Source organism: Vigna angularis, chromosome 8 (assembly GCF_016808095.1).
Source record: "Vigna angularis cultivar LongXiaoDou No.4 chromosome 8, ASM1680809v1, whole genome shotgun sequence".
NCBI lineage: Eukaryota > Viridiplantae > Streptophyta > Magnoliopsida > Fabales > Fabaceae > Vigna > Vigna angularis.
In genome coordinates this window covers 7,038,854-7,055,038 of record NC_068977.1, presented here as the reverse complement: position 1 = coordinate 7,055,038, position 16,185 = coordinate 7,038,854, and the positions used below count along the sequence as shown (strand labels likewise).

The 16,185-nt window shown below is 38.4% G+C and overlaps 1 protein-coding gene across 1 annotated transcript; it reads left to right on the top strand.

Moving 5' to 3' along the window:
* Positions 1-13,178: 13,178 nt before the first annotated feature.
* LOC108344518 (receptor-like protein kinase FERONIA) lies at positions 13,179-14,833 on the top strand. Its single transcript, XM_017582948.2, has one exon. It carries the CDS (start codon positions 13,510-13,512, stop codon positions 14,587-14,589), a length of 1,080 nt encoding a protein of 359 aa, XP_017438437.1. The 5' UTR covers positions 13,179-13,509; the 3' UTR covers positions 14,590-14,833.
* Positions 14,834-16,185: the final 1,352 nt, after the last annotated feature.

Genomic DNA, 16,185 nt, shown 5'->3' with positions numbered 1-16,185 from the left:
TATTCAAAATGTAGAAGAAGAAGGAATAAAAATCAAACAAAATGGTGATGTGAAATTACAAACATGCCAAAATAATTCTTCACTCAAATTTATATTTCAGAAAGAATTGGGTTCAAAGAAGGCTAACATGATAATGAGGCCCAATGCACCTGAAAAAAAAGTCCTTTATCATGCAAATAAAAAACAATTTTGAACACTTCAAATTTTACATCACTCCAATTATTATTTTTGAAAATTTTCCATTTATCATATTTTTGATTTTTTGTGTTTTATTATTTTTTGGTGAAATCGGATCATCCAAGAAGTCTTGAATTGGGCCGGATCGACCCAACAAAACCCTACCCGTTTTCAGATTTTGAATTTTTTTTAATTTTTACTTTTTTTTTTTTTTTTTTTGAACTCAGAAAGACCGGGACCGACACCAGACGGTTGTAGTGACCGGCACTGTAGCTACAGTGGATTTGCTCAGCTATAAGTCGAGAGTTCCTCCGCTTTGGGCGACATTTTCTGATTCTACTCTCTGTCTAACCTTCTCTCTTCCTCTCTTTCTCTCTCTTCTTCTCTTCCTTGAGCGTCTGGATTTCTGAGAGGCTCCTCCGTCCCCGCCTTCCACAGCGTCCGTGCCTTCCGACGAGCTTCCGTGTGCCTTCCACTTCCAGGTAAGTCCTCTGTACTCTAAATCCTCTTCCTTTCCTACTCTTCCGATCTTTGCTTTTTGCTCTTCGGATCTTTCCTTCTCTTGCCCTTCTTGTCTCTCTTTTTACGTTTTCTTTGCTTTTCTTTCCTTCACGCTTTCTGTTCTTGCTCTTTACTCTTTAGCTTCCTGCTTCTGCTTTTCTTTTATGCTTTCCGTTATGTTGTTCTTTCCTGCTTTCCTTTCCTGCTTTCTGCTTTGCCTGCTTTTATTTCTGTCTCGCCTTTCTCTGCCTTTCTTTCTGAGTCCTCTTTTCTCTTTTCTCTTTTTTTTTTAAAAAAAAAAACTTAAAACACTTAAAAACACAACTGTCCTAACTTAAGGGGTATATAGGCTGGAAACCAGACGTTAATCTCCCTTCGATTGAAGGTATGGCAGAGACAATCGGGTAGAACAACGCCACGTACCCCATAAAATCAGAAAACTTAAAAAGAGAATTAATTTTTATGAACCAGACATGGACCATATGGACAAAGACAAAAGGACGTAGATCCGTTTAGGACCCTCTTGCAAGGACCGTGAAACTGATCCGAGACCAGACACTGAAATAACAAAGACCGACCGGACAAAATAAACTTAAAAGGAAACAAAAACGAATAAAGAAAACACTGAAAAAAAACTTTTTTTGTTTTATGCTTTCGTTATGTTTTTGTTCTTTTTATTTTTATTTTTATATTTTTTTTTTGAAAACTTAGAGAGGAAAGATGAACGAGATGGAGATGGAGAGGTATACCAGTCAGCGGTGGAGACCTACTGAAGATCAGGTCAAAATGATGACCCATATCTACAATTACGGGGTCACACATCCCAGCAGAGCCCAAGTTGTCGAGATTGCGTCTCGACTAAGGGTTTTCGCAGACGCCACTGAATACAATGTGCACTGCTGGTTTAACAACCACGGCAATCGGGTCAGGCGCTGGCAAGCGGAGGTAGACCCCACTGGCACTTAGTTTTCACAACTGCCGCTATACATGTATGGTAAGTACCCTGATCACCTCCATCTTTTTTTTTTTTTTTTTTTTTGAAAATTTTCTCCTCATCTTATTATTGACAATTTTTTTTGTTGTTTTTTTTTTTTTTTGTTTTATTATTTTTTTTTTTGGAAAGAATACGACTGGGTGATCATGAGGGCGCCGAGGCTGCTGAACTTGTTCCCGGTTCCGATCATCATTGACGACGACAGGGACGGACGGCAAATCGCTCCACCCATGCTTCTCACATTCCGGACCAGAGCTCCCTCGACGGAGCTCTCCCTCAGACCACCGCAACCAGCTCGGGAATATTTTCGCTGAAATTGTTGTTTTGTTTTTTTATTTTGGTCTGTAACTTAACGATCACCCGTGATCGAACCACGAACACTGTTTATTTGCCCTTGTTTATTTTTTTTGCTGCTTTTATTTGAAATTGTAACCTTGCGCTTTTTTGTTATATCTGCCCTTTTTTTTTATGCATTTTTATCTTATTTATCAAATGTTAAGATCGTATGAGTGTATCCGACCTTACTGTAATTTCCTGTTCCGATGATGAAATGAAATGGGTTTTTATGCTTTTCTTTTTATTTTAGTCAAAACAAAATTTTCCCACAATTATGTATAAGAAAAAAAAAAAAAGCTAAAATAATTTATTTACAAGAAAATAAGGAAAATTGAATTCGAATAAAAACATGAGATCTGAAGTAAAAGGGATAAGCAAAATTTCAATGAAATACGTGTATGAAACAACGAAAGAAATTGGCTCAAGACAAGCCTCAAATGGAAAACACGCTGCAATACACACTGAAATAACTGTATGGGTGGAAAACACGTCTTGCAAGAAAACATCAAATTCGGGAAAATCTGACACTGCAACCTTACTCTTGATTAACAAATTTGATATTTTCGAAAAACATGAGTTTGGTAATTTGCAAGAAGACAAATGACTCAAGATTTTTTTTAATTTTTCTTTTTTTTCCGCAATACCCTTTAAAGACTCGATTTCCAGCACTGCTTTGAGAACCTTATAGTGAATGTTCACATTGAAAGTCATGGATGAAGGTGCTATATCGATGCGTATACCTCCTCGGTACTAAGACACTTCACAACATCAAATTCTCTTGTATAATGACTTAGGTTTTCCTAAAGCCCAATTCATCGAACTTTAGACATCTTGAATCAATTAAAGTTTGGCTTTGCGCTGGAACATCCAACACTTTCGATGAAACCATAAGCCCTGGATCATGGAAGTTTAACAGGCTTCACGAAACCAGTAGACAAGGCCTTTTCGTAGGACACTTGGTAGCATCACGCGTAAGTCTCCTCTCCGTCCAAATCTGCTTCTGCAACTCCTCTGCATCAACTTTTAAAGAGAAGGGTTCAATAATTGAGTCACACGAGCGTCCAATTTTCTGGACGAGCATCCCAATTCTGGACGAGCGTGGACGAACGTCCTCTGCTGGACGCGCGTGTCGAACGTTCTGGACTAGCGTGGACGAGCGTGGACGAGCGTCCACTTTCTGGACGAACGTCCTATTTCTGGACGAGCGTTATGCACGAGCGTGGACGAGCGTCCACTTTCTGGACGAGCGTCCACTTTCTGGACGAGCGTCCTCTGCTGGACAAGCGATTCGAGCGTTCTAGACGAGCGTTATGCACGAGCGTGGACGAGCGTAGACGAGCGTCCACTTTCTGGACGAACGTCCTATTTCTGAACGAGCGTTATGCACGAGCGTGGACGAGCGTGGACGAGCGTCCACTTTCTGGACGAACGTCCTATTTCTGAACGAGCGTTATGCACGAGCGTGGACGAGCGTCCACTTTCTGGACGAACGTCCTCTGCTGCTGAACGAGCGTCGCTATGGAACGAGCGTGCGCTCGCTATGTGACGAGCGTCCGCTCACTTGGCAACGAGCGTCCATGCAACACCTTTCAAACTTGACGCTTCATCCACCTTTTATGGCTTTCACAATTTTTCTAGCACCTCAAATTTGTGCCTGACAACCTCAACATTGACTTGGCGAGAAGATTTCAACTCAGGCAGCTTTGTCCTCATCGTGCTCACAATACTTGGCTTAATAATTTCCCCAAAGGACCATGCAAGTGGTTGTCCCCAGCTTGTTTCCTCTCTCAAATGTGTTCTCCTTGGTCTTTTGTGGGCTTCATGACCCGAGTCTGCCTCTCACGGCGGAGTGTAATACGAGGAAAGACCAATAAGGAGGGAAAATTTGTGCCACTCAAACTCTATTGTAGTTGTGGTGCGTACAAATCTCCAAGTCATTGTAAGGCGTTTAGGGCCTCTAAGATTAAGCTCATTTGTTCCTTCAGTTGTTGGATATCGACTTTCATTCCTTCTTTTTGGTTCTCCAAGATTTGTGAACTGGTTCGAGTCCTTTAGGGTATCTTAGATGTTTAGCTGTATTTTAGTTTTTTTAGTTTTTTTTTTTTTTAAAAGAAATTAAAAAAAAGAAAAAATAAAAAAATGAAAAGAACAGACAACGCAGTTTAAAATCTCTAGTCAGAAATTATAAAGCTGTGAAAATAATTGCCCCGGTATAATTTGGAAATTAACACGAAACTGAGTCAATAAGGTGATTCATCATTCAGAAGTTCCCAAAATGCGAGACATAGGAATTCTTAGTCAACCATCGCAGGCTTTAGTCATCACATTCTTCATTTGTCTGATCAGTTTCTCGCAGCAATTGAGGAATGTTTCAATCCCCTTAGGCGGGTTGATGATTGACATTACAGACCCAGCATCAGCAAATAGCTTAGAAACATTTTCAATGACTTCATTGATGAAGAAAGCTAATTGTGAGTGACTTGTCCTTCTTCAACGACATATTCCTTCATCTGACTCATTCAATCTTTATGTCCCCTTTTAGCTGAATGGCAACATTCCTTCTAATTTGTTCACTGCTGCTTCTATCCACTGCTCATCATTTTGAAATTTCTTTTTGCAATTTGGGTAAGGGAAATTAATTACAACTTGATTGTCTTAACCCTTTCTGTGATTCATTGGCTAAGGGAAACTTTCATTAACAGTTCATGATCTTGGGCTTTTCATTGAAGCGAACAACATTGCCCCCAATTGTCTTTAACTTGATGGAACATTTCAGCGAAGATTCATTCCTCATATGATCTGTAATGTGGCGAGAGATGCAGGTGTTAGCGATCCTCTCAGGATACTCAAATTATTTTTTGCGCTAACACAGGATTGCAATTAATACACCACCTAATACCCATGAGGGGTACATTAGGATACCTCCCGCAATGATATGTAATCTGCGATCTATGCTCCCAAGGGACACACCATTTAACTTGTTCTTCATTTAAACTTGCACAAAGTTGCGCCCATTCATTTGCTTTTTTTTTTTTTTTTCACATGTGGTTCACAAGGAACAGCCTAAGACAAGCGCAAAAATGCCTAAAAGTCACTTCTTTTTCCAATGGTGACCCATGTTCACCTGACTGAGTACCTGTGATGGACTTTTTGTACAAAATCCAATTTTCTCTCGGGTAATCGTTTACAATGTCCTCGTAATCGATTACATACTACAATAATTCGTCCATGGGGTACAGGGAATTTAAGGCGTCTCCAGTCTTACGGGAAATGAACCACAAATACACCACTGGTAGACAACATAACATCTTTCCCTCTTTAAGTTCGTAACAATGATTAAGGGTCCCATAAACTTCAGCCAGGACGGGACATGGGTATATTGCCCGATTTAGTTGTATAGAGCTTTGGCCTCAAGACTTGCATTTAATATTTTCCCAAATTCTTCCCCTCTGACAAACTCACCAAATTCTTATACCCCTTGACTCAAATTCCATGTTAATTTCCATTTTTAGCTTAAGGGCCTTAATCACAACTTTATAATTTTTGACTAGAATCCACAAAATGTGACAAGACTATGAAGAAAAACAATGAGCGAAGAAAAAGGAAAAAGCAAAAGAAAGAAAGAGAAAAAAAAAAAAAGACAAAGATATATGATGATATGTACACGGTGCGTGATTTTTATTAAGCAAACATGAGGGTTATAAGAATACACATTTCTCCCTTTTGTGCCTTATCAAAGGTTGGATGACTGAAGTTCTAAGGCCAAATATATGCACTCACAAGGATAGCTTCCTAATGCTTAAATTAAGGCCACCAGAGCTATGGCTCTTTTCACCGTTTCTCCACAACAGTCAGAGTAATCAACTAGATGTGGAGACACAAATGAAGAGAACAGACTCTGGCTGGGGTTCTCACGATAGCCAAACAGGAAGTATGTCCCAAATGACACCGCTACACAACCCCTCTATTTCTAAGTTGCGCTCAGACCCGGGTATAGGGCCCCACTCATGATATGCATAATGTTTGTGTGTGAAGGGAGAATGCAATCGTACACCCCAAACCCTCACCTGCAAAACAACCAGAAAAAATCCCAGGCAGATATAACATGTTTTCTACCCTAGGGTTCAATATAATCAAAACAAACTCACATACAATTATGACAAATATCAAATAAGGACAAAGAAAGAGGGAAGAGAAACACAAAGAAAAACCACATTGAATTCGCACATCTAATTAAATGGCCTGACTCTCTGGCCGTCCCCAGTGGAGTCGCCATCTGTCGCAACCGGAATCGCGACGGGACGACGATCCAATAAAAAAAGAGTAGATAAATTGTTTTGAAAAGAGATTTTGGAGTCGCCACCATAGTTTATTCTGGAAAACTACGGAAAAACCATAAAATGATAAGGCATGGTCAAATTGAACCAGATTCTTGGTTCGGGAGTCGGTTACGTGTAGGGAAGGTATTAGCACCCTACAACGCCTGCCCTAAGGCAGTACCTTTAACTAAATGTGCGAATGTGGATGTGGTTTTCAAAGTATTTAACTTCCCCTTAAAATAAAATGCTAAAGAAAACAAACAATATTTTTTAGCTTTTTTGGGCCCGACAAGGATTGCCCTTGCTCCTACGTATTCTCATGCAGAATGAGAAATCAGGGTTCCGTAGTTCATTTAGAAAACTGCTTAAGAAACTTGTTTGAGAATTGTTTGAGAAATTGTTTTGGATAAATTTTGGATTTTTGGGAGAATGAGCCTGACAAGGACTGGCCTTGCTCCTACGTATCTCCACTTTTGATGGAGAATCAAGGATCACGTAGTTCTGCAACGATATTGTTTGTAGTTTGAAAAGTAGATGTTTTTTAGTTTTTGAAGATTTTATATATTTTTGTTATTTTTATTTAGGAAAGAGAAAAGGTTTTTGGCACAAGGACGATGCGTGCGATCACACATGTGCCTAAACCTTTAAAACGTATTTTTGGTATTTTGAAGAAAGAGAAAAGGTTTTTGGCACAAGGACGATGCGTGTGATCACACATGTGCCTAAACCTTTGAAACATATTTTTTTTGCGTTTTGGATGAAAGAGAAAAGGTTTTTGGCACAAGGACGATGCGTGCGATCACACATGTGCCTAAACCTTTGAAACATATTTTTGGGATTTTGAAGAAGGAGAAAAGGTTTTTGGCACAAGGACGATGCGTGCGATCACACATGTGCCTAAACCTTTAAAACATATTTTTTGGTATTTTTGAATAAAGACAAAAGGTTTTTGGCACAAGGACGATGCGTGCGATCACACATGCGCCTAAACCTTTAAAACGTATTTTTGGGATTTTTAATTCTAGAAAGAGAAAAGGTTTTTTGGCACAAGGACGATGCGTGCGATCACACATGTGCCTAAACCTTTGAAACGTATTTTTGGGATTTTGTCAAATTCATTATTATTATTATTTTATTTATTTATTTTTTGTGATTTTGAGAAAAATTATATTATAAAAGCAAACATGTCAATAAAATTTAAGAAAACTATTTTTATGAATTTACAATTTTTATTTAAGAAAGACAATATTTACAAAATGAGAACAATATCAAAGCTTTAAAGATTATTTTTGATTTTTATTTTATGAAAATGAACGTGCCAGGGCCCAAACTCTTCTTCATGTCAGAAACGGGCCGAGAGACGCGTTAGGCTTGGTCGAATAAGGTGGCTGGTGTCGGGTTTGGTTGAGAAGCAGTGAGCTGGTTGGTTAATGGCGTTGAAGACTGCAAGGTTCGAATGGGAGATATCCCGGCGAGGTCACTGTGTCGGGGCGCAGCCGCATGGGGGGGGGGGGGGGGGGGGGGCCCGTGGTAGTGAGCCAGTGGAGGGAGCACGGTGGTCGGAGGTGAAGTTTGAAATGAAAGCATGGAGAATAGTCGTTGATGGTGGCAGGGAAGTTGAAGTAGAAGGTTGGTGTGAAGAGATGGTGACGGGAAGGTGGCCGGCGTGGTCTCAGTAGGTGGCTTGAGTTGCAGTGGCGCCAGGAGGAGTGGGGAAGCAAAGGGGGTGACCCTCGAGTGGTGGAGTGGTGTATCAGAGGTTAGAGGAAGAAGATGGTCCGGTGAGGTCGATGGTGTAGTTGGACGGAGGAAAGGCTTTCGAAGATGATGGTAACGATGTTAGTAGGGGAGGCGACAGCATCTCACGATGAGACGCTCATGGTGGTGCCCGCGATGGAAGGGTGGCGCCGAAAGCAGAAAGGTGGCGCCATGGTGGCAGGAAGCTTTGGGTTCTTAGTAACTCACGGTGGTTTGAGCGAGGGGATAGGCGGCTAGGTTTGGAACTGGGTATTGGCGTGGAGGAGAAGATGGATCTGCGGTTTGTATAGGGAACGGTGAGGGAAGAGAAGCGCATCGAGGGTGAGGTTTGGAACGCGGCAGCAACGAGAGTTTCACCATTTGCGGAAAAGAAGGAGAGGCGAGCTTCACATGGCGGTGGTCTCGGTGGTGGCTTTTCTACGTTCACAGTGATGAGGTTGATGATCAGAGAGTGAATGGGTGAATGGGATTCCTGGATTTATTGTTTGCAGGAGGGGATGCATGAATGATGTAGTGGTTGCTGGTGAGCGTGATGAAGCCGGTGGCAACGGTTTGCCTCGCTCACAGTGGCTTGCGGCAGTTGAAGGTGATGAAGTGAATATAAAGATGGTGGAAGCAGTTTGAGGAGATGATGGAGTCATGCAGAGGGAAGTGAGATTGGGGTCCGTTTTGCTTCATGAAAATGCTTGCTTTATGACAAATGCGTCTGCTATTCTAGTTTGCTTTTATTTGCATTTCTTTGCGTGCTTTATGGGTGCAGTTTTGATTAACAGAGAAAAGGCAAACAAATTTAACCATATACATTGCTTGAACATCAATCATTCATCTCTACGCATGCATAAGGAAAACATATCTATGAGGAGCATGACCAAAGAGCTTAGGTAAACAATAACTTACCTTTTCAGCTTCAAGATGCCCTTCCTTTCTTTGCTCTTTAGTGGTGATCACCCTCTTTTCTGTCTCGGGTTCTTTTTTCTCTTTTTTCGTAGCTTCTCCCCCTTTGGTGCTCTATCCTTTTTGCAGCCCCCCTCTATTCACGAACGACTATTTGCTTTTGTAATGGTGAAACGATCATGGAGTGTCGGCTGCCCCTCATGATGAATGATCATGCCCACTAAAATGGTGTGCCTATGATGCATTGAGTAAGTGGTGTGTGCCCAAGACCTCCACTCAGAATCCGCTTGCAGACAAAGGACCTCCATGTAGAATAAGATTGGAGACAAAACAGTAGGTGGTGGAGATTTCTTTTTTATTTTAAAATTATTTTATAATTTTGTATTTTGATTTTTAGTTTATTTGAATAAAATAAAATAAAATAAAAACAAAACAAAATAAAATAAAGATAAAATTAAATTAAATCAAAACGAAATTTATTATATTTTTATTTGCTCTTTTTTTTTTATAAAATACATTAAAAATAAAGATAAAACAAAAATGAAGATAAAAACATACAAAGTTTGATACATTGATTTTTTTAATTTTATTACAATTACCCGGACAAAATTGGGTGTTGACAGCATGGCTTCCAGCAACTAGTACCCTTGAAGCCCTTTTAGGAAGAGGGAGAACCGGTTGAACAACAGTGGGGAAGGATGAATGCTTTCAGCAACAGTGAGGAAGGACGAACGGTCACTATTTGGACGAACGACCTCATAGAGGACGAACGTCTGATCCCTTTTTTTTATTTTTTTATTATTTATTATTTTTTTCTTTTTATATACACATTTTTTTTAATTTTTCCTTTTATGAGGATAAAATAATAAAACAAATTATTTAGTCAATCCGGACGAAATTGAGTGTTGACAGTAAGCAACTAAACTCTCATATAATTTGTATTATTTATATTTATATGTCTTTCCATTCAGTATCAATTTTGTTTTTATGCTCATTATTTATTGTGGTTTGATCACTTATAGCTTGATATTTAGTTATTGAAAAATATTTTTATAATTAAGAATTGAAGCAAAATACCTAATGAAGCTTATGTCTAGGAATAAAGTTTGACTCATTAGTTGTCTTAATCCTTGTTGTGAAAGTAAATGAAACATCGCGAAACTCTAGAAATATGGGAAGCGGGGGGGGGGGGGGGGGGGTTGAGGGGTGGAATGTTGAATAGATATTCAAACTTTTTCGCAAGTAATTATTTTTGTAGTGGTTAGACAGTTTGTATAAGTGTTAAACACTTAATTTTTTCAAAAAGCATTTAGGAAAACTTTTGAAAACAGCAAGGAATAAGGCAAGCTTATTTTTATATTAATTCGCTTCAAAATGAGGTGCGTTCAGTTCTACCTTAAGCACTCTTAAGGGGTCAAAGATTACAACGAATTTTACCACTCCTAGTTTACAAACTATCCCAACTAGATAAACGAATTTCACCATTCTTGGTATACAACTAGTCCAACTGACTAGACTTCATTGAGTTAAACAAACAAGCATTTTGATTCACTTCTGTACTATGAAAATGTTTTCGAAGAACAAGTACATATTCAAAGCTCTCGTAGAGAGGATAAAAGATTTAATACAATCAAGTATGAAAACTTGTACTAAACTTTTCTTTTCAAAAGAAGATGCTAGATGATGAAAGCTTAGAAATAGAACAATAATGTAATGAATTATTAGAGTGTTATTCTTGTTTTCTTCTCTTCATGCTAACTTATTTATATATCCTTCTTCAAAAAATATGTGTTACTTAGACCTTTGAATTTATTGTAGAGGTGTAGCATTTTTGTACGAGGTCAGAAGCTATATTGTGTCTTGTAGAGACAACTATGTTTTATGTACGAAAGACAAGCAAAAGGTATGAAGGAAATATTCCTAGAATATTTTCTCATATCTTAATATTCTTCTGATTCTAATGCAGATTAATAAAGTTGTTGTACTGAATTGTTCTGCATAGAAAAGGAGAGCATAACACACTAGACAAAGAAATACTAATACTTACATGCTTTAAAGTGTTAGACGATCCTAAGCATTTAGACATTATACATGTGTAAGTGTTTAAGCACTACCTGTTTAAGTAACTTATAGCATTTAAGATATGATTAGTACAAAATAGTTAACGTTTTTCATTTTTATCCTAGATGGTTTAGCATTGTTAAATGTTATTTCATTTATAAGCTTTGTTAAACTTCAAAGCAAGGTATCTTAGACGATCTTGTCTTAATAGTAATTTCTTTTATTTGTGCTCAAGGAATTGACTCTTAATAAGGAATTGACTCTTAATAAGGAATTTACTCTTAATAGTACTTTTTTTAATTAGTGCTTAAGGGTATGCATATACAAGTAATCACAAAAGCTTTAAATAAGGATTTTGATCTTCACCAAAAAAAGGAAAGATTGTTAGCAACAAGGTTGAATTAAAGCCATAGAGATTTTAAGGATGAAGTGGTTGAAGACAAGAATTTGTTGCTCAATGCATTGATCAAATTAAAGCTTTTATAATTCTTAATTAGTAGTAGTGTAATAGGCTTACAATAGAAAGATGCACAACCATGTTCAAAGAAAAGCATTTGTTTTTTCAGAGACACACTTCAATAATCGATTATCACTTGGGATAATTGATTATCTCATTTAAAATAAAAAATGGCAAGACTTGCAAATAATCGATTATCACTTGGGATAATTGATTATCTTAAAAAAAATAATTTTGAAAAGATTTGTCAATAATTGATTATCACTTGGGATAATGGATGATAAATGGCAATTTTGAAAAGACTCTTTATCTTTTGACCTAATTTTGAACTAAGTCTATACATACCTTGTTTTTTAACACTTTAAATGTTACTTAGTATGTATGAGAACTCAAGTTTTTTTTTTAACTTAAGAACTCTCTATTCATTAAGTGTGAGCTTGTGAACCTTGTGTGAGTACAAGGAAGTGTTTAGTGTGTCTAAATGAGAACATATTTGTCATTGCAAGCTTAAGTTGCTCATCTTTTTATCTGTCAAAAGAAAGTGTTAATCATTTTTTGTGTGTCCAAAAGTGGTGAACTTTAAACCTTTACCTTACTATTTTATTGTAATTTTGATTATTTTATAATTATTGGTTAGTCACTTTTTTAGAGAGATTAACAGTTGGATGTAAGATTTATCTAAATTAGTATAAAATCACTTATGTAAGCTTTTCTTTCCGTACACTCTTTTATTTACTTGTTATTATCTAAAATACTTCTTTGTATTGTTAAGCTATTTCCTAAAAAAAGAAAGATTTTATAAAGAGCCATTGTGTTTATCAAGAAAGTCAATTCACCCCCTCTTGGTTATTGTCTGCCCACGAACATTTCGCTATTTATTTCCAAGAATAGATAAGATGCCTAAACAACTGAATATGTCAAAGATGAGCAAGGAAATCTCAGATAGTCCGGAGATTAGTAAGGAAAGCTCAGATTGCACAAAGAATGGCATGCAAAGCTCAGATTGTTCAGGGAGGTGTTTGAACAACTCACATAACTCAAAATAACGTATGAAGAGCTTAGTAGAGCATGTATAAAACTTGGTAGAGTATGTTGTTGCCAGAGTACCTTAGTGCATCAAGTGAAAGACTTAGATATCTCGGTGGTGAAAGGGCTAAGCTAGAGATAAAGATTAGTGGTGGAAGGGTCAAGTTGGAGATGTTGATTTATGGTGGAAGGGTCAAGCTGGAGTCGAAAAATCCGTGGTGGAAGGGTCAAGCTGGAGTTGGAGATTCGTGATGGAAATACCAAGTTGGAGTTGAAGATTCGTGGTGGAAGGGTCAAGCTGGAGTTGCAGATGCATGATAAAAGTATTGAGCTAGATCTGGATATCCCGATGGAAAGGTCGAGCTGAAGTTGAAGATCTACGGTGAAAGGGCCAAGCGGAAACTAAAATTCATGGTGGAAGAGTCGAGCTGTATTGATCTCATGGTAAATCATGCGCTCTCACACTTTATTACCATATCTTTTTTCTAACATTTATCCTCTTACCTCATTATGTAATTGAAACTCATACATGTCACTTTTTGTCCATCGTTGTAAAAAAGAAACATCTATGTTATTAAAAATTGAAATCTTAATATGTAAGCATCGTTAGACTAAGTGTTCATATATGATATCGAGAGTTGTTAATTTATTCATGTTTTCAAGTTTGCTCTCAAATAACGAACCTTCCTGTCTTCGCTGCTTCTTATCAACTACTACAAGCTTGTATTGAAGTCAATACTGATAACCAAAAAAATAATAGAAATAAATGAGAACAGGAAGTGTTCACAATAAGAATTTACCCACGCGTAGTCTCTCAGGTTCACGTTAGTTAACAATGAGGTTCAGCAGTATCTCACTCCCATAAAATTCTTCTTCCTTTACCTCTTTATATTCTTTACTCACCTACCTCCAAGCGTCACTCCTGTGAACAATTTCACAATCAGTTGCGGCACCACCACCGGAACACCTTACAACGGTGAAAGAACATGGGCAGGAGGGTATTCTTCTCCTTCTCGCTTCCTTGTTTCGTCTTTCTTGTGAGGGCAAGATCCAAGTCCAATCCATGGCCACTAAAGCTGCCAACCAACACGCTCATCCGACGCTTCTCCATCATCACGATCAAAGCCGTCACCAACAATTTCGACGACGCTTCCCTCGTCGGCTTCGGGGGATTCGGCCACGTGTACAGGGGCTTAATCCGCGGAATTTTCATCCCAGTGGCTCATAAGCACTTAATACAGGGTTCGAATGGCGCTGAAAAGTTCTCGAAGGTGGCTCTCAAGCGCCACAAACCGGGTTCAAAGCAGGGCGTTGAAGAATTTCTGAACGAGATCAAAATGCTCTCGCAGCTCCGCCATCGCAATCTCGTTCGACTCATCGGTTACTGCAAAACCGAGAAGGAGATGATCTTGGTCTATAAATTCATGGCACGTGGCAACCTCCGTGACCATCTCTACAACAGCGACAAACCTTCCTTGCCATGGAAGCGACGCTTGCAGATCTGTATCGACGTTGCGCACGCGCTGCATTATCTTCACTGCTGCGCCAATAAATTCTCGATAATCCACAGCGATGTGAAAACCACGAACATCTTGTTGGACGAGGAGTGGGTGGCCAAGGTATCGGACTTTGGACTTTCCAAAATTGGGCCCATGGGAGAGTCGAAGGTCAATGTCTGCCCCACCGCTGTGAAGGGTAGCTTTGGATATATAGATCCAGAATATCATAGACGACAACATTTGACGGAAAAGTCTGACGTGTACTCTTTCGGGGTAGTGTTATTCGAGGTACTGTGCGCTCGCCCGCCTCTCATTCGCACGACGGATCCGAGACAAGAATCACTCGGTAATTGGGTTAGGTACTGTTACGAAAATGGAACCATGGCAGAGATAATGGACCCCACGTTGAGTGGAAAGATTGCGCCTAATTGCTTTAGAATGTTTTGCGATACTGGGGTGAGTTGTTTATCAGAAATTGGGACACAGAGACCGTCTATGAACGACGTCGTTCAGATGCTAGGGTATGCCCTACTACTACAAGAAAAGGCAGAAATTAGTGTGTATTAAAGTGTAATGCAAATTCTAGAAAAATGTAGAAGCTCCTTAGATAGAAGAATTAACATGTAATACAAGTTCTAGAATATTATAGAAAAACCTAAGATAGGAAGAAAAATCAAGAATATTCTACATAGGTAAAAATCTAGAACATTCCACATAAGTTGTGGCTAGTATGTTCTAGAATAATCTATGGGTCTATAAATACCCATGAACTCTACCATTTGCAAGATGTAGCCAACATCTATCATTTGTATGAACCAACATCTACTACAACTAAAGACAACTACAACACTTCTTCCAACTACTACTTCTACATTCAACTATCTCTACATTTTCTCTATCCCATCAACTACTCCTTTCACAACCTTAAAATACTAACAGTGGTACCAGAGCTACGTTCGGTCATCTACTGGACGTAGATAAAATTTTCAACTACCTCAAACAAAACTATAACTCATTCTACTACTCCCAAATATATTCTCAACAATGGCTACTACTAATCAAACATCATCAATTCCAGTACCTATTTTCAAAGGAGAAAGTTATGATTTTTGGAGTGTCAAAATGAAGACATTCTTCCGCTCTCAAGATTTATGGGATATCATAGAAGAGGGATTCACTATTCCAGAAGACACATCTACTCTTACTGCAGCTCAAAAGAAGGAGTTGAAAGAAAACAAGCAGAAGGATTCAAGGGCTTTATTTGTTCTTCAACAAGCAGTTGATGACACAATTTTTCCAAGGATAATTGGTGCCACAAGTGCAAAACAAGCTTGGAACACAATACAAGAGGAGTTTCAAGGAAGTGACGAGGTACGCAATATTAAACTTCATTCTCTAAGACGAGAGTTTGAATTATTAAGAATGAAAGAATCTGAGACCATTAAAGACTACTATTCTAGAATAAAAGAAATAGTTAGTCAGATGAGAGCCTATGGGGAAAATATTCTTGACAAAAAGATCGTTGAGAAAATTTTAATTTCTATTCCCCAAAAGTATGATGCAATCGCAACCGCGATTGAACAAACAAAAGATTTGGCTACATTGTCAATCACACAACTAATGGGCTCTCTTGAAGCTTATGAACAAAGATTGAAAAGGCATGAAGAAGACTCGGTTGAAAATGCCTTTCAATCAAAACTAAAATTACGGTCTCAGAATAAAGAATATGAAGGAGATAAAAGTAGAGAAGAAATTTCTAGAAATAAAGAAAATCCTAGAAGCTTCTCTATGACTCGTCAAGAAAAATATCCTCCATGTGGCATATGTAAAAAGACAAGTCACTTGGAAAAAGATTATTGGCATCATGGAAAACCTCAATGCCACTATTGCAAGAAATTTGGTCACATAGAAAAGTATTGTCGTAACAAAAATAAGCATCAAGCAAACTTTGCGGAAGAAGATAATCAAGATAAACTCTTATTCTACGCCAATCAAGAATCTCCTAGTAGAGAAGGAAGTTGGTACTTGGATAGTGGATGCAGCAATCACATGGCGAAAGATCAAAGCATCTTCAAAGACATTGATAAATCTGTCAATGTCAAAGTTCGGCTAGGAAATGGCACCACAGTGGAGTCACGAGGCAAAGGAACTGTCATGGTGGAG